At 53.4% G+C, this 18580-nt stretch overlaps 2 protein-coding genes across 4 annotated transcripts in view; one reads left to right on the forward strand and one right to left on the reverse strand.

The window, feature by feature from the left end:
* The window catches only part of WDR25 (WD repeat domain 25), a 142813-nt gene extending 131178 nt beyond the window's left edge, over window positions 1–11635 (reverse strand). Inside the window, exons 1-3 of one of the 2 annotated variants that reach the window (XM_044231355.1) lie at window positions 11562–11635; window positions 10830–10957; window positions 7527–8371 (exon numbers count right to left, since the gene is read on the reverse strand). In XM_044231355.1, the coding sequence (XP_044087290.1) occupies window positions 7527–8333 (807 nt within the window). In that variant the 5' untranslated portion in view covers window positions 8334–8371; window positions 10830–10957; window positions 11562–11635. Of the gene's footprint in view, window positions 1–7526; window positions 8372–10829; window positions 10958–11561 lie in introns of those variants that run through there. The other variant, XM_044231354.1, reaches the window with a different exon arrangement.
* A 341-nt stretch (window positions 11636–11976) lies between these two features.
* Window positions 11977–18580, forward strand: part of WARS1 (tryptophanyl-tRNA synthetase 1) — a 29269-nt gene continuing 22665 nt past the window's right edge. Inside the window, exons 1-2 of one of the 2 annotated variants that reach the window (XM_044231357.1) lie at window positions 11977–12056; window positions 18290–18467. In XM_044231357.1, coding sequence (XP_044087292.1) covers window positions 18354–18467 — 114 coding nt within the window. In that variant the 5' untranslated portion in view covers window positions 11977–12056; window positions 18290–18353. Of the gene's footprint in view, window positions 12057–12875; window positions 13012–18289; window positions 18468–18580 lie in introns of those variants that run through there. The other variant, XM_044231358.1, reaches the window with a different exon arrangement.

Consider the following 18580-nt stretch of genomic DNA (forward strand, 5'->3'; position numbering starts at 1 on the left):
CTGTGCCCCAGCCTCCTCGTGTGTAAAGTGGGAAGAAGACCAGCCCTTGCCTCACAGGCCAGTCGCAAAGAGGAGCTGGAACATTTGGAACCATTCCTAGGAGGTGGTAAGCGCTCGGGGATGGTGAGTTCTCTCCAGCCTCCTCACTGTCAGAGGCCACAGAGCTGGCAAACAGCACAATGAGACCCCCAATCTGGGTCTTCAGCCTCCACAACAAAATCCTTTCCTTCAAACGCATGCGGGAAGGGGGCCCCAGACCCAATGGATCCTGGTGCCTCTCTAGGTGGGCACCTCTTCCCCGCCCCCAGACTCCCTCTCCTGGGCCTCTTCAGGGACGAAATCGCTCCTCCCCAGGATGCCAGAGGCACAGACACAAAACGTGCTGAGAGCAGGCAAACCTCTCTCCAATTCGTTTTCTTCTACCACGTTTTAAACGGGATCAGTTTGGAGACACAGACCCAGCCCCCCAGTACATGCTTCCAAATAAATGTGCCATTTTTGAAAAGGGAATAGGTAAACAGCTTGGTACAAAGAAACCCAAAAACTTTTCAAATTTTAAAAATATCTATTCAGGAGTACTGACATGGAACACTTGGAAAAACATGTATCTGTAGACAGATTATTAAAAGATTCACAAAGGGGCTCCTGGGTGGTTCAGTGGGTTAAAGCCTCTGCCTTCGGCTCAGGTCATGATCTTAGGGTCCTGGGATTGAGCCCCGCATCGGGCTCTCTGCTCAGCAAGGAACCTGCTTCCCCTCTCTCTCTGCCTGCCTCTCTGCCTACTTGTGACCTCTCTCTGTCAGATAAATAAATAAAATCTTTTAAAAAAAGATTCACAAAAACAAGAGTTAACATTAAGTTGGAGGATTCTGGGTGACTCACCTTTCTTCTAACTGTTTAATCAATAAAAGAAAAGGGGAATCAAGAACAGGTCTTTCGGGCCCTCCCACATGCTAGGCACTGCGCAGCATCTTCTCATTTCTTCTATGTAGCAACAACCCCCACGGGCAGCCATTATACCCATTTTACCAATGAGAAAACCGGGGAATCAGAGAGACAAAGTGGTTTTCCCAAAGTCACACAGCTACCAGGCAGCAGATACGGAATAGGAACTCAAGGGTCTCACATAACAATAGCACCAAACCTTTGCCAATCTATTTGGGTTCCACTTACCAGACACAAAGGCTTTAGCTCAAGCCCCGGGTGTAAATCAAAGCCCATCTTACCTCCACTAAGGCAACAGAAAAGGATTACGTATAGCCCTGTTCACTGAAGTACTGGCCATTTCAGAAAGAGAAGCAGGTAATGAAAGGAAACAACACAGAAATGACAAAGCAAAGTTTTGAACTTGAGACAGTCATAAACATACATTTGGGGAAAGTTTTTAATAAAGCATAAAAATGCTCCTTACAAACAGCACAAAGATGGGGTGGAGGGAGGAGAATCAAAACTGCATCCGCTCTGCAGTGAGCCCGGCTCCGTGAACACACGGGGACGGGGGGGGGGGGGCAGACCAGGAAAGGCCCGCAGTGTTAGTGAGGCACTGACTCAGGGTTAGGGTTATCAACGATTTCTGTTTTCTCCTTCATTCTTTATATTCTGTGCATCTTCAGGGATTTTCACAATAAGCTTTCATTACATTCATGATCAAAAATGAAAAAAAAAAATTTTTTTAGGTATCATAGGTAAGCCTATTATTGAAAAAATTCCTAAAGCAAACAATTTTGTAAAACAAATGAACAACACCTGATTCAAACATTTTATTTAAAATCGCTCTGTGTTTCAGAACTCTGAGTTCTGCTGCACGGACGGTGGTCCCTGGAAGCAGAAAAGATGTCAGACGCCTGTGAGAATGTGTGTGGTGCCTAGCAGAGGGCTCTGCACACGGGGCTGGCGGGGAGGGGCCTGCATCTGGCTGAACGCAGCAGGCCACACTTGCACTTTTTCCAAGGGCTTCAAAGTCTGAATTCTACCTTTATGTGCAGTGGGTATTCAGACGTGTTGAGCCAAATGAGGACACAGGGAAATGAAAAGAGTAGATAAAAGGGTATCCGTGCTGGGATTACAACCGTCAGAAACAGATGCATGCCGCAGACAGGGGCAGGAAGGGACCATCAGGAAAGAAAACGGAGCATCGGTGCAGCCAGGAGTCATTGTTTGATTCTACTTAACTTCTCCAGCTGTAAATTTTTCAAAACTAATATAAGCATATTTTACAGCTCACAGAGCATTTAGAACATATTAAAATAAGTATCTTTCCACTGTAATGTGCCCAATTGAAATTTATGAATTCCAAAGCTACATTTTAAAGAGATGAAGGAACTGGCACTTCACGCTCTTTAGATTAATCAGATGGATTGTGCTGTTTTTCTCTTGATCAGAAAAGAAATCATATTTCAGTAAATACCACCTTGAATCAAGGATTCTTTCACATTCTAGAAGCTTGAGTGAGCTTATATTAAGTCTTACTGTGCCCCCTAGTGGCAAATAAAATCTATGCACTTAAGAGACAATCCTTACCCAGAGGCTGGAATCCAGAGGCTGGAAATAAAATCCAAAAAAATTTCTTTAATCTTTACTGATCACTTAGCATGTACAAAACTTTGTGCCAGGTGCTATGAAAAATATAAAAATGGGTCTGGCACAGTTTCCATGTTCAAGAGGCTCAAAATCTACAAGGTGTCGCAGATACGGTTCATGGCTACACAGGCAGAAGGAGATGCCACTTCGGGGTAAGGAAGGGAGAAGATTCCTGGGGAGAGCAAAATCATAAACACACAGCAGGTGCCTACTGTGCGCCAAGGACCACAACAGAGTTCACATCCAACACTGTTTCTTCTCCACAAAAAACCAGCAAAGCAGGCACAGTCATCTCTACCGACCACACACACTGAGATTTGGAGAAGTAACTTGCCTGAGGTCACACAGCCAGTCAGCCACAGAGGAAGGATTCAAACTAAGTGCTGTGACCCCAGCCCCCAAGCTTTTCCCTCCTTCCTGATGCAGTGGGGCTCAAGAAGGCACTCTGGCAGGCTTCAACCAAAAGACAAGAAGAAAGGCACCTTAGGAAGGGAGCACAGAGTTGGGGGGGCACCCTGTCATATCCACCTTTTCTAGCTCTTCCCCCACTGCACTGTCTGCTCTCCATCCAGGACTGGGCTACAGGGAGCCAGGGCTCCTGCCGGCGCCCATAGCCCCATACTCACTCCAGACTCAGCATCCACATGACTCCCACTCCCCCCATCCACCTCACAGGCCCCCAAGATCTGCAGCGCCTGCCCTCCCCCACGACCCCAGGGCAGAGGAGAAACACCATCCTGCCTGGAGCTGCAGGCTGCACACCAGGCTATCCATGAAGCTGAGGCCCCAGCAAAACCGAGGCCTCAGCCAGGACCTCCCTCCCCGGTTCCCAGCCCTGCTCCAACCTAGTCCCCAATCGGTTTTCCCATCCCGGCTCCTCCGGCCCCTGTCACACATTCTTCACACTGAAGAGGTGCTCAAAATCAATTTGCCAAGCAATTCTGTCACTGGAAACTGTCACATATCTTAAAGATTTATTTTATTTATTTGTCAGAGTGAGAGAGCACAAGCAGGAGGAATGGCAGGCAGAGGGAAAAGCAGGCCCCTCGCTGAGCAGGGAGCTCAGTGCGGAACTTGATCCCAGGACCCTGGGATCATGACCTCAGCCAAAGGCAAACGCTTAACTGACGGAGCCTCTCGAGCGTCCCAGCTGTCAAATATCTGAAAGCAGTGAGGATCCTGGTCCACCATTTGTATGTGTGGCTTATTAAAGCCCTGCTTTTTCAGGATCCCAAAGGAAGAAGGAGGTCAGGAGGCACTGACCCCTGCAGGCATGAAGGCAGCCACGCCCTGTCCCTGGACCACCTCCAATGCCACCCTTGCCAGACAGGGCAGTGGACAGGGCTCCCTGGAGCCTGCCGGGCTGAGCAAGAGGCCGGTGGCCACATCACCTGCAGCGCACACACCACCTCCTCGGGAAGGGCGGGCACAGCAGCTGCACCGGGCCCCACTGAGGTCAGTTCCACAGCCAACGGCCCAGGACCCAGTCTGAGTGCATCACCGCAGGCAAAGCTTTCCTAGGCAGTCGCTCCACAGAGTGCCTGAGCAGCTTCCAAAGCTGGGCCAACTGCGCCCCCTTCTGGTCACACGGTGTCACAGCTGGTTGGCTGATCCAGGGTCCCCTCCCTGAGGACATCCACGCATCCCCAATGCATAGCACCTAGCACACTCATCTACTCCACAAACACCCACCACACGACTGAACACACACAACACCCAAACACGGCTTCACTCAGACACGCTCTGTTTAAAAACGATACTACAGCGGGGATGCCTCTGCCTAGGGGAAACCTAAACTTGGCGGGCAAGTGAGGCAAGCAGGGCCCAGAGAGCACCTCACTGATGCCAGGTGCAAGCCAGTCCTCACAGGGCTCCAAGCCTGCCCCTCGCCAGCAGGAACAAGACCCCACAGACAGCAGGCAGGTGGCAGGCACACACGAGGGCGTACCTGCTGCCCTACGCCCCTCCACCCATCTCTGCCCACAGCCACCCAGCCTGTCCTTCGACACCCCCAGGCGAGGCTGCCTCCTCCTCCAGCCTATGCTGCCGGCATCTGCCCGACAGCCCCCTCCCTGCAGGGTCTAGAAAGAGGCTGCCTGTGCCCCTCAGGCAGCCCACCTGTAACCACACAATGTCCACAAAAACCCGAGCCTGGCCTTAGACTGGGTGCTTCGGACACACACACCTGGGCGTTGGTCCCACCTCAGAAGTGCCAACCACCGGTCTTGTGAGTTTGTTCTGTTGGGGAGGAAACAACGTGAGAGGTTAAGTGTCTTGCCAGGGTCACAAAGCTGTTGGGGATGGAGCCAGACCACAAGGCCTCGATCACGCTAACTGCAGCCCACCTCCAGGGCCAGCCAGACACGGCCTGGCACGACACAGACCCTACGCGGGCCCACCGGAAACCCTCCAGACATGCTCCTGACCAAAGGGCCAAGTCTCCTCTCGGCCCTCCACGGCGCAGACTCGGGAAGGAGCGCTGAGAAGCCCCAGCACCGCGGGACTGAACCAAGCACGTTACCACACCAGGAACACCAGAAGCCTCCTGTGGGTCCCACCCCCACTGCCCCCCACAGGAACAGCACCGAAGCCCGGGGTGTAAGATCCCCAGGCTCCAGACTAAAGGCAGGACATAGCACTGTCCCTGCACAACTCTATTCGCTTTGCCAGAAGAGAACACAGACTAGTGGATTCAGGACTCAAAGTGGCTGCTTAAAAACAACACCCATCGGAGCGCCTGGGTGGCTCAGTGGATTAAAGCTCTGCCTTCGGCTCAGGTCATGGTCTTAGGGTCCTGGGATCGAGCCCCCCATTGGGCTCTCTGCTCAGCGGGGAGCCTGCTTCCCCCTCTCGCTCTGCCTGACTCTGCCTACTTGTGATCTCTCTCTCTGTCAAATAAATAAATAAAATATTTTTTTTAAGACTTTATTTATTTGACAGAGAGAGAGAGAGATCACAAGCAGGCAGAGAGAAAGGGGGAAGCAGGCTCCCCGCTGAGCAAAGAGCCCGATGCGGGGCTCGATCCCAGGACCCTGAGATCACGACCCGAGCCCAAGGCAGAGGCTTATCCCAGTGAGCCACCCAGGCGCCCCAACAAACCCATCGTTAATGATGTTAATGTGCAGCCAGAATTTTCAAGAACACTGATTCACCCTGGAATGAAGGTCACTCTATCACCTCATCCCTGTGGATGCAAGGGGAGTGGAGGGCAGAAGAGACATGGACACTGTATCAAGGTTCAGTGTCAAAGGGCAAGCATTAATGTCAGGAAAGAAGTTAAGTGGGGACTTGATTTCTTAAGATTAAAAAAGGCAGGCATCCAGAGACAGGGAGGAAGAAACATGCGAAAAAGAAAGGGAGGAAAGAATATAGAAGTTTTGGGGCACCTGAGTGGCTCAGTGGGTAAAAGCCTCTGCTTTCGGCTCGGGTCATGATCCCAGGGTCCCGGGATCGAGCCCCACATCGGGCTCTCCGCTCAGCGGGGAGCCCGCTTCCCCCTCTCTCTCTCTGCTGTCTCTGCCTGTTCGTGATCTCTATCAAATAAATAAATAAAATTAAATAAAATATTTTTTTAAAAAATGTGTGTGTGTGTGTATATATATATATATATATATATATGTATGTATATATAAAATAAAAACTTGCAAATACGATGTCCTGGACAGGACGGTTCTAGAACTCTGAGGAACAGAGTTAGAGGAAGCTGGCATTTACCGAGCACCCGTGGGGTCCCTAGCTCTGTGCCAGGGTTTTGTAAGTGTTTTTCTCACATGACCCCATGATGCAGGAAAGATTATGGCCTTTACAGATGAGACACCAGACTCGCAGGGGGCTAGCTGACCAGCTGCTGCACAACAGAGCTGGATCTGAAGCCACGTCCCTTCGACTCCAAAGCCATTTTCGTTCCACGAAGCTCTGGTTCAGCTCTCATTTACTCGGCACGTACCACATACAGGTGAGCTGCTAGGTGCTGAGGAGGGTGAGGGGGAGGACAGAGTATAGCCCAGAGGGGCTGGGGACAGGTTACAGGAGGTGCTCCACACGCGCTCCGCTCCATCCCTGCGTATGTGCAGCCGGCCTACTGCAAGTCTGCACGACCTCAGTAGCTCTCAAAACAAATAAGCAACAACGACAAAAGAGTTTCTGTATAAACCGCAAGTCCTCGGCAGGGCATCGGTAGCCATTCCCGGTCTGGCCCCGGCCTACTTCCGCAGCCTTGGGCCCTTCCCTGCACACCCCACCCCTCCAGCCAACAGGCCCCCAAGACTTTTATGGCCAAGAACATCCTTCTGCCCCGTCTCACCCCCTCCACCAAGTGAATCTTCCCCTGCTCCTGGAGGCATTCATTCTCCTGAGCCTCCCAGACTGGGCTGCTGTCCCTCCCAGTGGGTTCACGGAGCACTTGTGTCCCAGTGGGAGTCTGGTCCTCACACTCCTGAGCCCACGGCTGTGAAGGCCTCTCCACTTGTCCATGGCCCTACAACACCACATGCCCCGAAGCCAGGGACCGATCTGTCTACCTCTGCTCCCCTGGCGTCCAACACAGAGCCCAGCACATAACTGGCATGCTCAACACTCCATGCGGCTCACAAGGGGCCCAGGACTTGCCCTGAGCCTGCTTTCCTCCCCCCTCTGACTGCCCTCACGCAGCGACCTCATCCCCCAGGGCGCCAGTGTGTCGCATGTCCTCAGTGTCCCCACGAGGACTAAGGACTAGCATTCTGTGGTGGCCTAAGGCCTAAGCAAGGCAGCATCAGCGTGGAAGGCACAGAATGGACCGACAGTCCAGGGTGGGCCACTGAGAACCCACTCCCGAATACAACAGGGAGAATTCCAGGATTCCCAGAGATGTTCGGCACCCCTACCTCACTGTTGCGAAGAACAAAACACCCCAGCAGTTTACTTCTAAGAGTCCCTGAAAAAAGGCGGCATCACTCAAGCCTTACCTTGAAGGTTTTATCCATGGAAGCCGAGAGAAGCATGTGACTCTTAGCAAAGACTGGACACCACTGAATGCTGTTGACGGGGCCCCTGTGGCTTCTCAGGTGGAAGAGCACTTTCCTGGGAATTGTGGTTTCTTTATACGGACTGTCCAAATACGGCTGAATAAACTCAGACACTCTGGGGGCCACAGAGAGAGGGGCAGGGGCACGCCCTGCAGACGGACCCTGGGCTGCCACATCTTTACTCTTACCAATTTCTGTGCTTAATGCCTGTGACTGCCGTAGTCTTTTCGGGGTGTAGGGCACAATACAGTCCTCACACCTGGTCCTCTGAAGAGAGCTACCATTTTTACCCGGGGTTTCAGATTTGGTTTGGGCACAAAAGGATGGTTCAGGGGAGCTGTAAGTCCCCCAGGAGAGTTTCACCGGCCTAAAGCGGGCAGCTGCCAGGGGCACATGGCCAGCTGGAGTGTGGCTGGTCCACAGGGAAGGTCGAGGAGGCTTATCTGCAGGGACAGTGACATCAGGCTCCGTCCTGGGCCACTGTAACCGCTGGCTGGGACAAGATCCTGGGTCACTTCTCCAGAGCCGAACCAGTGGGAGACGATGGCCAGCTGGGTCTTCACAAGAACCATGCTTTGCAGGCAGTGCTGTCCCTTCCGTCACACCTGAGGCTTTGGATGCAAAATCCTGCCCAGGAGGTTGGAGCCCATCAGAGCTGTCTTTCTTCTGGCCAGAGGCATTAAAACTTCCCACGGGCTCAGTCTCAGCCTCTGACTCCGAGTCATCATAAGCCACCAAGGAAGCCATTGAAGACAGTTTTCTGCTGTCCTTTGAGGACAAACTACCTGAGGCCAAACAAAGTTAAGTGTCAGAATACATGCATGAAAGAATATTTACCACCACATGTAATTAAAAGAAAACATGCCCCCTAGCAAATCCTCAATTGGATTTAAGAATAAACATATTTACATAATTAAACATAATTATGTAAATTTACAGAATTAAACATAAAAATGAGGACTTTGGGGGCACCTGGGTGGCTCACTGGGTTAAAGCCTCTGCCTTCGGCTCAGGCCATGGTCTTAGGGTCCTGGGATCGAGCCCCACATTGGGCTCTCTGCTCAGCAGGGAGCCTGCTTCCCTCTCTATCTGCCTGCCTCTCTGCCTACTTGTGTCTCTGGCTGTGAAATAAATAAACAAAATCTTTTAAAAAAATATGAGGGGCACCTGGGTGGCTCAGTGGGTTAAGCCGCTGCCTTCGGCTCAGGTCATGATCTCAGGGTCCTGGGATCGAGTCCCGCATTGGGCTCTCTGCTCAGCAGGGAGCCTGCTTCCCTCTCTCTCTCTGCCTGCCTCTCCATCTACTTGTGATTTCTCTCTGTCAAATAAATACATAAAATCTTTTTTAAAAAATTTTTTAATGAAAATATATAAAATAAATAAAAATTTAAAATGAGGGTTTTTCTTTTTTTTTTTTTAAAGATTTTATTTATTTATTTGAGAGCGAGACAGTGAGAGAGAACATGAGCGAGGAGAAGGTCAGAGAGAGAAGCAGACTCCCCATGGAGCTGGGAACCCGATGCGGGACTCGATCCCGGAACTCCGGGATCATGACCTGAGCCGAAGGCAGTTGTCCAACCAACTGAGCCACCCAGGCGTCCCAAAAATGAGGGTTTTTCTATACACCAACCATAATTAGAAGATTTAATTTTTTTAGTGAAGACTATGGGATATCTGCAAATAATTTAAACAAAAATGAGCAAGAGCTACAGGAAGAAAACTAAAACGTCATTGAAAGACATAAAAAGAGGGCCTAACTAAATGGAGTCTGGATTTAGCAGAAAGATTCAGGATTTTAAAGATGCCTTTTGGAAGGTGACTTTGGGCCTTTGAGGGTAGATCTCAAAATACTCAAATGGAAAGATGTCCAGAACCCACCAAATGGGAAAAGCATGTCACCCTCACCTTCACCGCCCCGCCTGGGGCTCCAGTGCCTCCGTTACCCCCTGCCTAGATATCCCATCTCAACCATAAGCCAGCAGAGGAGACACACCCATAACACAAGACCTTGGTGTTTGAGGCACCGGTCCCCCAATTCTAAAGGTAAGGTCCAAGTCTGCCAGTTTCACTCCAAACACACACTCACCCAGCAGTGAACTGCCCCTTCCTAAAAAATTCTTCCTGAAATTGTGAACCATCACACACGATAAATTGCTGCCAACTAGTTTCTGGAAAGAAGTGCTTCAGTCTGGACGAGTTCAATTCTGTGCTTTTAGGGGGAAGCACCGTCCGGAGGAAAACAAGGCTGCCCAGCGCATCCCGGACAGCAGAGGGCGCGACGGAGCAGCACAAACAGCCCCACGCCAAGTTCTCAGGTGCCCAAGCACGTCCTGATTACCTTCTCCATGCCCGACCTTAGTGTACCACAGAGCCCCTCCTCCCACATGTGGGGTCCCGGGCACCGTCAGAAACTCCCCCTGGGTCCCTTGTTAAGGCGCTCGGCCTGCCTATCACCCAGCTCTTCCCCTAGGTAGTGGGTCTCACAACCGCAGCAATCCCGCCACTTCGCCCCATCCACACTTTCCCCCACCGCCTGAACCCTCCGCTGCCGACACACTATGTCACCATCCAACCTCCTCCAGAAATCCCAGCACCACCCCTCTCCTGCGGCTTAATCTAGGCAGGTAACACCTTCCCCACACAATGCCATCGTCTAAACAAAACTTCTGTAAAGGACTAATTATAAACTCGCGGACCGTGCACCGCAAACAACTTGGCATTTTTGTTCTCTGTTACTCAGCCTGGTGCTGCCCAGACATCTCACCTGCCTCAACCCCTGTACATAGCCCCAGAGCCCAGAGCATGCCATTCCTCCGGGTCACAGGGAACCCACCAGGCTCCCCCCCACCTAGCTGTCTGCAGCGGCTGACTCAAGAGGGACCCGGGGCCAGAACTTAAAAAGAGGTCCACGGTGGCACGCCTGGGTGGCTCAGTCAGTTAAGCATCCGACTCGATTTCGGCTCAGGTCCTGATCTCAGGGTTGCAAAATCGAGGGTCGTGTCGGGCTCTGCGCTCAGGACGGAGTCTGCTTGAGACCCTCCCTCCTCTCGTGCAAACTCTCTTTCTCTCTCTCTCTAAATAAATAAAATAAATCTTTTTTTTAAAAAAGGGGGGGGAGGGTCTATGGCAAAACAGAGAGCAGTAGGACTGAAGGACTGAAGGACAGCAGGAGGTGGGTGCGAAGGCGGCCGACACAACCCGCTCCGTGTGCACTTGGTTGTCCAGCACTGACCGGCTACTCACCCAGCCCTGCCGCAGGCACCAGGAACGCCGCAGCCAGCCCGAGGTCAGCAGCGGCCTGGGCGCACCAGGCCCACTGGGACAGACAGGCCACACTCAGGGAAATACTGGGTGTCCGGCGGCGAGAAGTCCTAGGGAGAGAAGCAAAACAGCAGAGCAGAGGGGGCGGTGGGCTTGGGGGTGTCCGCTCCCGGGGACCTGGGCCGAAAGGGGAGACGGAGCAAAGCTCAGGAGGAGGGAAGGGGGCAGAGGTGGTTTCGAGAAGCCCCGGGGAAGGAACCAACAGAACTAGCCCAACGGGGCCAGCGAGGAGGCCGCAGGGGACTCAAGGAAAACAGACCAAAACGGACAAGAGCGGGAACCACTGGGAACGACGGAAACTCCGGGGGGGGGGGTGCTTGCTGCCCTCCGGGTTTCTAAGGCAAACGGGACAAAGAGGGGAATTTTTCGTGGTGGGGGCGGGGATCACGAGGGAGGGGCAGGGGCGCCGGGGAAAGGGCCCCAGGGCGGGGGAGGGGCACTGCGAGTCGCCGGCAGGTCGGCCCAGGAGGGCAGGACTTCCCGTCCACGGTGTGCCCCGCGGCTGGAAGCGCTGGGGAAACGCGGCCCGGGGGGCGGGAGGCACAGAGGAAAAGAACGGAATATTCTCGCTCGGCAAACACGGCCTGACTGCCTACGCCGTGCCCAGCCTTGTGGGGGTCTGGCCTGCACGGAGAGTCAACACACAGCACGGACCCTGCGCCGCAGGCCACGGACTGCGGAGGCAGCAAAGAGGCGACCAGGGATGGGTTTTGAAGGATGAATAGAAGTTAGCCGAGCTGTCAAGAGTGGAGGTAGGCAGGGCCCGGAGCTCTGAGCGTCCGGAAGGGCAGTGGTGAAGAAGGACCGGCGAGGGACACTGATAGGCCCTCCCTGAGGGGCGCGGAGCGCTCGGGCCGCGGTCACCGCCCGGTCCCAGCCGACTCCCGCCCACGGGCCCGCCGCTCACCACACGCACCGGAAGCGCTCGGTCCTGCGGGAGGCCGTCCGGCCTGCACTCCGCAGCCAAGGTGCGTTCCGCTAGTTCCGGAGCCTCCAGCCAATCCTCCGCGGCCTCCGCCCCGCCCCCACGCGAACAGCCAATGATGGGTCAGTCTGGCCGGAAGTTGTTCCGGCCGGACGGGGTTTCCACGGACGCCCAGGCGGCCGCCCGTGGCTGAGCCGGCTGCACTGAAGGGCCCGGCTGGGCCGGTAAGTGAGGGGATGAGGGGGGGCGGGAGTTCGGGGCGGCGTCGGATGACCTGGCTCTGCCGCCGCAGCCTGCAGGCGAGGGCCCGCAGTATCCTCCTCAGAGCCCGGCTCGCTGCCCGACGGGTTCCGGCACCACGAGGGGCGCGGAGGCTGCCACGGCGCCCCTCGCTCCCTTCCTCCGAGCGCCCGCGTCCCCTCTGTCGCCCAGTGTCTGTCCCCCGGTGTCGCCCACCCCCGCCGGCCCCGACCCTCGCTCGCCTCCTCCCTCCTGCCCTGCCCCGAGGCGAGAGCTCCCCACGTTGAACGAGTGCGTGCCCCGTGCTGGGGGCTTTGCCTGCAGCGTCGCCCTCGGTCCCCTCCGCGGCCGAGGGAGGAGGCTTTCTCGTGCCCGTTCCGCGGAGGAGGAAGCCGAGAGGTGACGGCCCTCGGCCACGGGGCCGCCCCGGGAGAAAGCCCAGGCTGGGACCGAGCGCTGGGGCCGCGCCACCCGGAGCTCGGGCTCTGCCCTGCGCGGCTGCGGCGGGGAGCGGCTGCGGCCAGTTCCCGGTCGCCTTCCCGCGGCCGCTCGAAGGCGGAGGGTGGGGACGGGCACGGGGTGGGGAGGTCACTCGGAGGCCAGTCTGGGGTTCGGGGCGGCTGATGCAACGACCTGCTCAGGCCTCGGTCTCCTCCCGGCCCCCCCTCCCCGCCGCCCCTGATTGGACCGTCCCGCCGAGGAGGCTGGTCCGGAATCTTAAGTGTTTCTGAGAAACTGAGCGGTTTGTGAGAAATTCCTACGTGCGAGTCGCTGAAGAGTGGGGTAAACAGGAAAAAAAGATCCTTTTCTGAAAAGGAAACTGAAAGAGTCGGGGAAGACTATAAAGGAAGACCGCGGGCTGCTCGGGGCAGGCTCCGCCGCTCCTCCGCCTCGCGGGACCCGTGGCCGCCTCCGCCCGCCGTGCCTCCCCGGTCCTCGGTACGTATCGCCGGCGTCGCCGGGCTCGCGGCTCCTCGGTGCTTTCCCCAGCGCGCTGAAGACCTCGGTGTGGGGGCGAGGGCGCGTGTCCCCGAGGATCAGGGTGTCGTGCACGCTGTGTCCTCCGGCCGACCGAGGTTCGGGTGATGCGCGGCTGACCGGGGAGCGGAGGTACCCCGTGAGCAGCGGCCTGTGGGCGTCGGCGTTCCCCTGGCAGCGTCTCGGGGTCGGCTCCCGCGCAGGGTGTCCGCGGGCGAGGCCCCCTTACGCGCCCAGCACCCTCACGGGTGACTCTGCCGTCGCCACGCACAGGGCTGTCTTGTGCCCGGCTTCAGAAACTCACGTCTTCGCCGCCTTTTATTATTGGAAGGGCGCGACGATCTCTCTTCTCGGTGTTGGACAAAGGAAAGGTGAACGTAGCCTGTCCCAAGGTTCAGAGTGTCAGCGGACGCCTTGCTGGACAGAGTCGTTTTCTCGTCCCCTGGGGACGCCGTGGTCCGAAGCTGCGGACATGCACACTCTGGGGCCTGGGTGTGAAGGAGGGTATCCCCCTCCCGGTGGTATCCCCGGCATCTGGAAACGATGCGCTTCCTGGCGACTCTAGAATTGGCTAAGTTGATGCCCCCTTTCCCCGAATCGTAGATCAGTGTATTCTGATGGTGAGATGATTTCGGGATGGTCCAGGTCACAGTCATGTTCTGTGAAACAGTTCTGTGATTCTCCTTTCTGTTCCCGGTCCCGAAACCACCCAGTATCTTCCAAGTGCCTGTCATTCCTCCAGAACATTCCTCCAGAACAAGGGAACCTTTCAAAATGAGCACAAGACTCCAGATTTTTAAAAAGAGGAATTGATCATTTTTTTATTTAAATTATTTTTTATTTTTTATTTTTTATTTCAGAGAATGGGAGAGACAGAGAGAGCATGAGAAGGGGAAGGGTCAGAGAGAGAGGCAGACTCCTTGCTGAGCAGGAAACCTGATGCAGGACTCGATCCCAGGACTCCAGGATCATGTCCTGAGCCAAAGGCAGTCACTTAACCAACTGAGCCACCCAGGCGCCCAAGAGTTAACTTTAAAGAGCTTTTTAGCTTTCTCTTTAAAGGTGCCCTAGGATCTGCCAGGGACTGTGAGGTTTTACTCTAATGACCAATACTTCTTTCAGAGCAGATGGTAGATAACTCCACAGATTATACCTTTGTTTCTTCGTTTTAGATTTTACTATTTGTTAAGTAGGTAAAACAACTGTCCAAACAGATTCAAAGCTCTATTTGCACTTTACGCAGTAAACACTAAGACAGTCATGCATAGAATTTTGGCACCTCGGACCCCTCTGAAAAAGTAGCCTGGATATTCTACTTAGAGCCAGGCGCATACCAGTGTGTATGCAGACTGTCCATGTCATTTCAGACATGCTGAACTCCGGGTTAAAAACCTCAAGTTAAGTTGCATTCCAGGGCGCCTGGGTGGCTCAGTGGGTTAAGCCGCTGCCTTCGGCTCAGGTCATGATCTCAGGGTCCTGGGATCGAGTCCCGCATCGGGCTCTCTACTCAGTGGGGAGCCTGCTTCCTCCTCTCTCTCTCTGCCTGTCTCTCTGCCTACTTGTGATCTCTCTGTCAAATAAATAAATAATCTTTTTTAAAAAGATTTTTTTTCATTCCAAAAGTTACCAAAGAAGTAAAGGAGCGTGTTGACTAGATGGTGAGAAAAAAGGAGAGTGGACACCCGAAACGAGGGCAAATGGATGGGCGTGTGAACTAAGAGACTGTTCTCTTTCCTTCTCTTTTAAAAAAAAAGATTTTATTTATTGGGACACCTGGGTGGCATAGTTGTTAGGTGTTTGCCTTCGGCTCAGGTCATGATCCTGGAGTCCTGGGATCAAGCACCGCATCAGGTTCCCTGCTCAGTGGGGGACCTGCTTCTCTCTCTCCCACTCCCGCTGCTTGTGTTCCCTTTCTCACTGTGTCTCTGTCAAATAAATAAATAAAGTCTTCTCTTTTTTTTAAGATTTTATTTATTTGTTTGACAGAGATAGATCGAGAGAGGTAACAGAAGGAGGGGGAGTGGGGAGGAAGAAGCAGGCCACCCACTGAGCAGGGAGGCGGACCTGGGGCTCAATCCCAGGACCCCAGAATCATGATCTGAGCCAAAGGCAGACACCTAACGACTGAGCCACCCAGGGGCGCCGGTTTTCCTGTCTTTCAAGAGGTTGCATCAGACACACATACGTACACGCACAAAAGATTTATCATGTGGGTGGTTCCCACGCAGTGTTTACCTTATGATCATGAGAGCTAGCAGACCTTATCTGCTGTTCCCTCATCAGATTTAGCTCATATATGTGCTTCTCAAATGGAATTCTGCTGTGGGAAAACGTATTTTTCCCTATTAACATGGACCCTGGGTGCAGGTCCCATTCATGTAACTGATCCTCTTACTCCGTAGCAGGGGGAGATTATCTGTCCAGAGTGCACCCAGTGATTCTACCTGGTACTTTCTTTAGGAATTTTAAGCTAATGCTTCTGGTCCTACTTAGACTTCAGAACCTTAACTGCTGTCACCCGTTGCCTTCCATGCCAGATACCACACTTCAGGAAGGAGAGGGATAAACCCAAGGGAATTCCAAAGAGAGCGACGAGGATGGGAGGTGGACGTTAGCAGAGGCTAAAGAAACTAGTCCTGGGGTGTGAGACCTGGAGAAGGCGCCATGCCATCAGCCTGGCCCTTCCCAAATCCTAGCAGGGTCAGCACAGTGGCAAGATGCTAAAAATGAGTCTGGGTCAAGTCCATGCGGGGGAAATCTACCTTAAACTGGAACAAGCACTTGTGAAGATAACATGAGAGGACCCGAGCTTTAGGGAGAATATTGAACTGGGTGACTTGTGAGATCGATTAATTCTGTAAGTGTGTTTTGATAAAGTGCTGTACGCCAGGCATTAGAAGCACACAAAAGAGTAAAAAACCCAGAGCTTGCTCTCACTGTCTGGTGGAGAAGACATGAATAACTCGATGCCATGCGAGTGCTGGCATCGAGTTCCTACCAGAGTGTTGGGAATCAGTGACGGCGGAGCCATCAGCTTGGCTGCCGGGGCCAGGAAAGGCCGCAGAGAAGAGCTGACGCCTGAATTAGATCACCTGCAGTGCACAGGCAGAGACAGGAAACTGTCCCGTTCCGAGCAGGGGGAGCCACTGAAATGCTGAGGGAACACATGGTGTAGCGGGGCTTGGGGGTCAGATCCTGGCTTAGCTCCTCTGGCGCTGGGATCCCAGGGGGCTCTTCTGACTTCCCTGAGCCGTTACCTCTCATCTGCTAGCGCAGAGCATATGCTAAGCCATCCAGCTTTGAAGGCGGGACGAATCTGGGATCGTGTGTAAAAGGAACTGGACATGATGTTTGATCAGGTGTGGCAAGCAGGAATTCTCATCCCTTTGATTGTAATTTGATACGGGCCTGCGTGTTTCTCCTCTCCAGCGCTCGTCAGAGCTTCTGCATTCCTTCTTGCAGGCCTCCTGACACCGGGCTGTGCTCTCTGAGGTAGTTAGGGCACCCAGCTTCCCTTTTCTTGGAAACGAGGTGATTCTCAGCCAGGAGGGAAAAGAAACTGGTTACTGTCTCATCCTGGTTTCGGTATTAGGCTATCAGTTGATTTATATAAAGATTAGCCTAGTTAAAATTTACATCCTTCTTAAACATTTAACAAAATAATAAAAATAAATTACCCTAAGGGTGCCTGGCTGACTCAGTTGGTGGCGCATGTGACTCTTGATCTCGGAGTTACAAGTTCGAGCACCACATTGGGGCTAGGTTTAACTTTAAAAAAAGGAAGAAAGAAGACCCCTCAGGTTTGGGGTTTTGGTTCATAGAGTTCATAGAAAAAAATTCAAATAATTAAGGACTCAAAGCAGTCACATATTGCACCTCTCCTGCGGGGCGAGGGCCATACTGGGCTGGCTATTTACCTGCACCATCACATCGTCCACACAGCAATCCTGCAGGTAGTGTTACCGCTGGCCCCACTTTACAGTTGAGAGGCTGAGACTCTTCACAGTTAAATAACCTGGAGAGTGAGTTGTAGCTGCCCATCCCTTCCACTTGCGTGGTCTCGGGGATGTTCGTAACCTCTCTGTGCCTCAGTGTGCTCATGTGTGGAATGGAAAGAACATCTCTCTCACAGGATGGCTATGAGCCTTCAGTGAATGGATGTGTATACGGTGTTCAGAAAGATAGCAGCTGCGGAGGTGCTGGCAGTTGGCTGCCCTGGCCCAGCCCATTGTCACTGTCCTTTCCTCATTCGGAGCCAAGCAGCAAGTTGTAAATGGAGCTAGGGTTCAGCCAAGCCCTGGAGCCCTAACAGATAATACTCATAATGGATCTATATCTTGCTTTACAGTTTACAGCGTGGTACCTTCTAGTTTTTCCTCCTTTCTTCTCACAGCAGCCCTTGAGGTAGCTGAAAAGGTTCCTGACTGTGCCACTCTCTAGATGAGGAAGCTGACCCTCAGAAAGGGGAAGTGACTGACCCAAAAGGGAATGATTTGGCCAGTTTTTGCACCAAGGCAGCATCAGGTGGCCTGCCCTCTGTCCCACCTTTTTCAAGGTTAAAAGTTACGACTAATAAAAGGTGCAGGTATGCCTTTTTCAGAGGGTTGCTGTGAAGTTAGACAGCGTGTAGAATGGACAAGCTGTACATCCTTTTCCTCATTTGGAGCCCAGAACAGATAAGGCCCTACCCTCATCCTAGATAAGACTGTCCTTGACCCCAGACCGTGCTTAATCTGAGAACAGAGCATCTGGCCTGCAAAAGAAGCCGTTCGCTCAGTGACCTGTTGGCTCTGGATGCAAGGGCGTGGAACTCATCCCCAATACAATTAAGATAAAGAGTAAATTGCAGTTCCGCCAAAAGTTTCTGGCTCGGGTGAACTTGGGTTTGTCAAAGCACTTTAGTACTTGCTGCGTGTCCGAGCTCGAGAGTCTTTCCTGGGTGCTTGGCATTGGGTGAAGCACACTTGGTCCTAGTCAGAGGAGTCCTGCAGCTGGTGAGTCCCGCAACTCCTGCGGTCCTCGTCGCTGGCATCTGTTCATCCTCTTTTCTCCTTTTTCATGGCCCGGCGTTTCTGCTCATACTTTTACTAATGTTATTTGATCCGTGTCCTTTATCATAACTCCAGCATTTTTGGAAAGACGAAGGACTGGGTAGACGCAGGAAAGGTAAAACTCCTCCAGCAGCTCATTAACCAGTCTCTCCCTCCCTCCCCACACCCTTGTCCCCCCTTCCCCACAGTTTTGTCTGGACCACGGAGCAGCTCTTCCAGCCTCTTAGCCAGCTGCCAGCCTAGGTCCCGGAGATGGCCGACGTGCCCAACGGTGAGCAGGGGTGTGCCTCCCCGCTGGAACTGTTCAACAGCATAGCTGCCCAGGGGGAGCTCGTGAGGTCCCTCAAAGCGGGAAAGGCGTCAAAGGTATGTGGTTTTATTAAATTCTCTGCCTGTGCATCTGGGCCAAGTCTGGGGTCATGTTACCCGGAACAGACTGTTCCCAAGGCTCTGTTCCCTCAGTAACTGAGGTATTTTGG

Source organism: Neovison vison, chromosome 13 (assembly GCF_020171115.1).
Source record: "Neovison vison isolate M4711 chromosome 13, ASM_NN_V1, whole genome shotgun sequence".
Lineage (NCBI taxonomy): Eukaryota > Metazoa > Chordata > Mammalia > Carnivora > Mustelidae > Neogale > Neogale vison.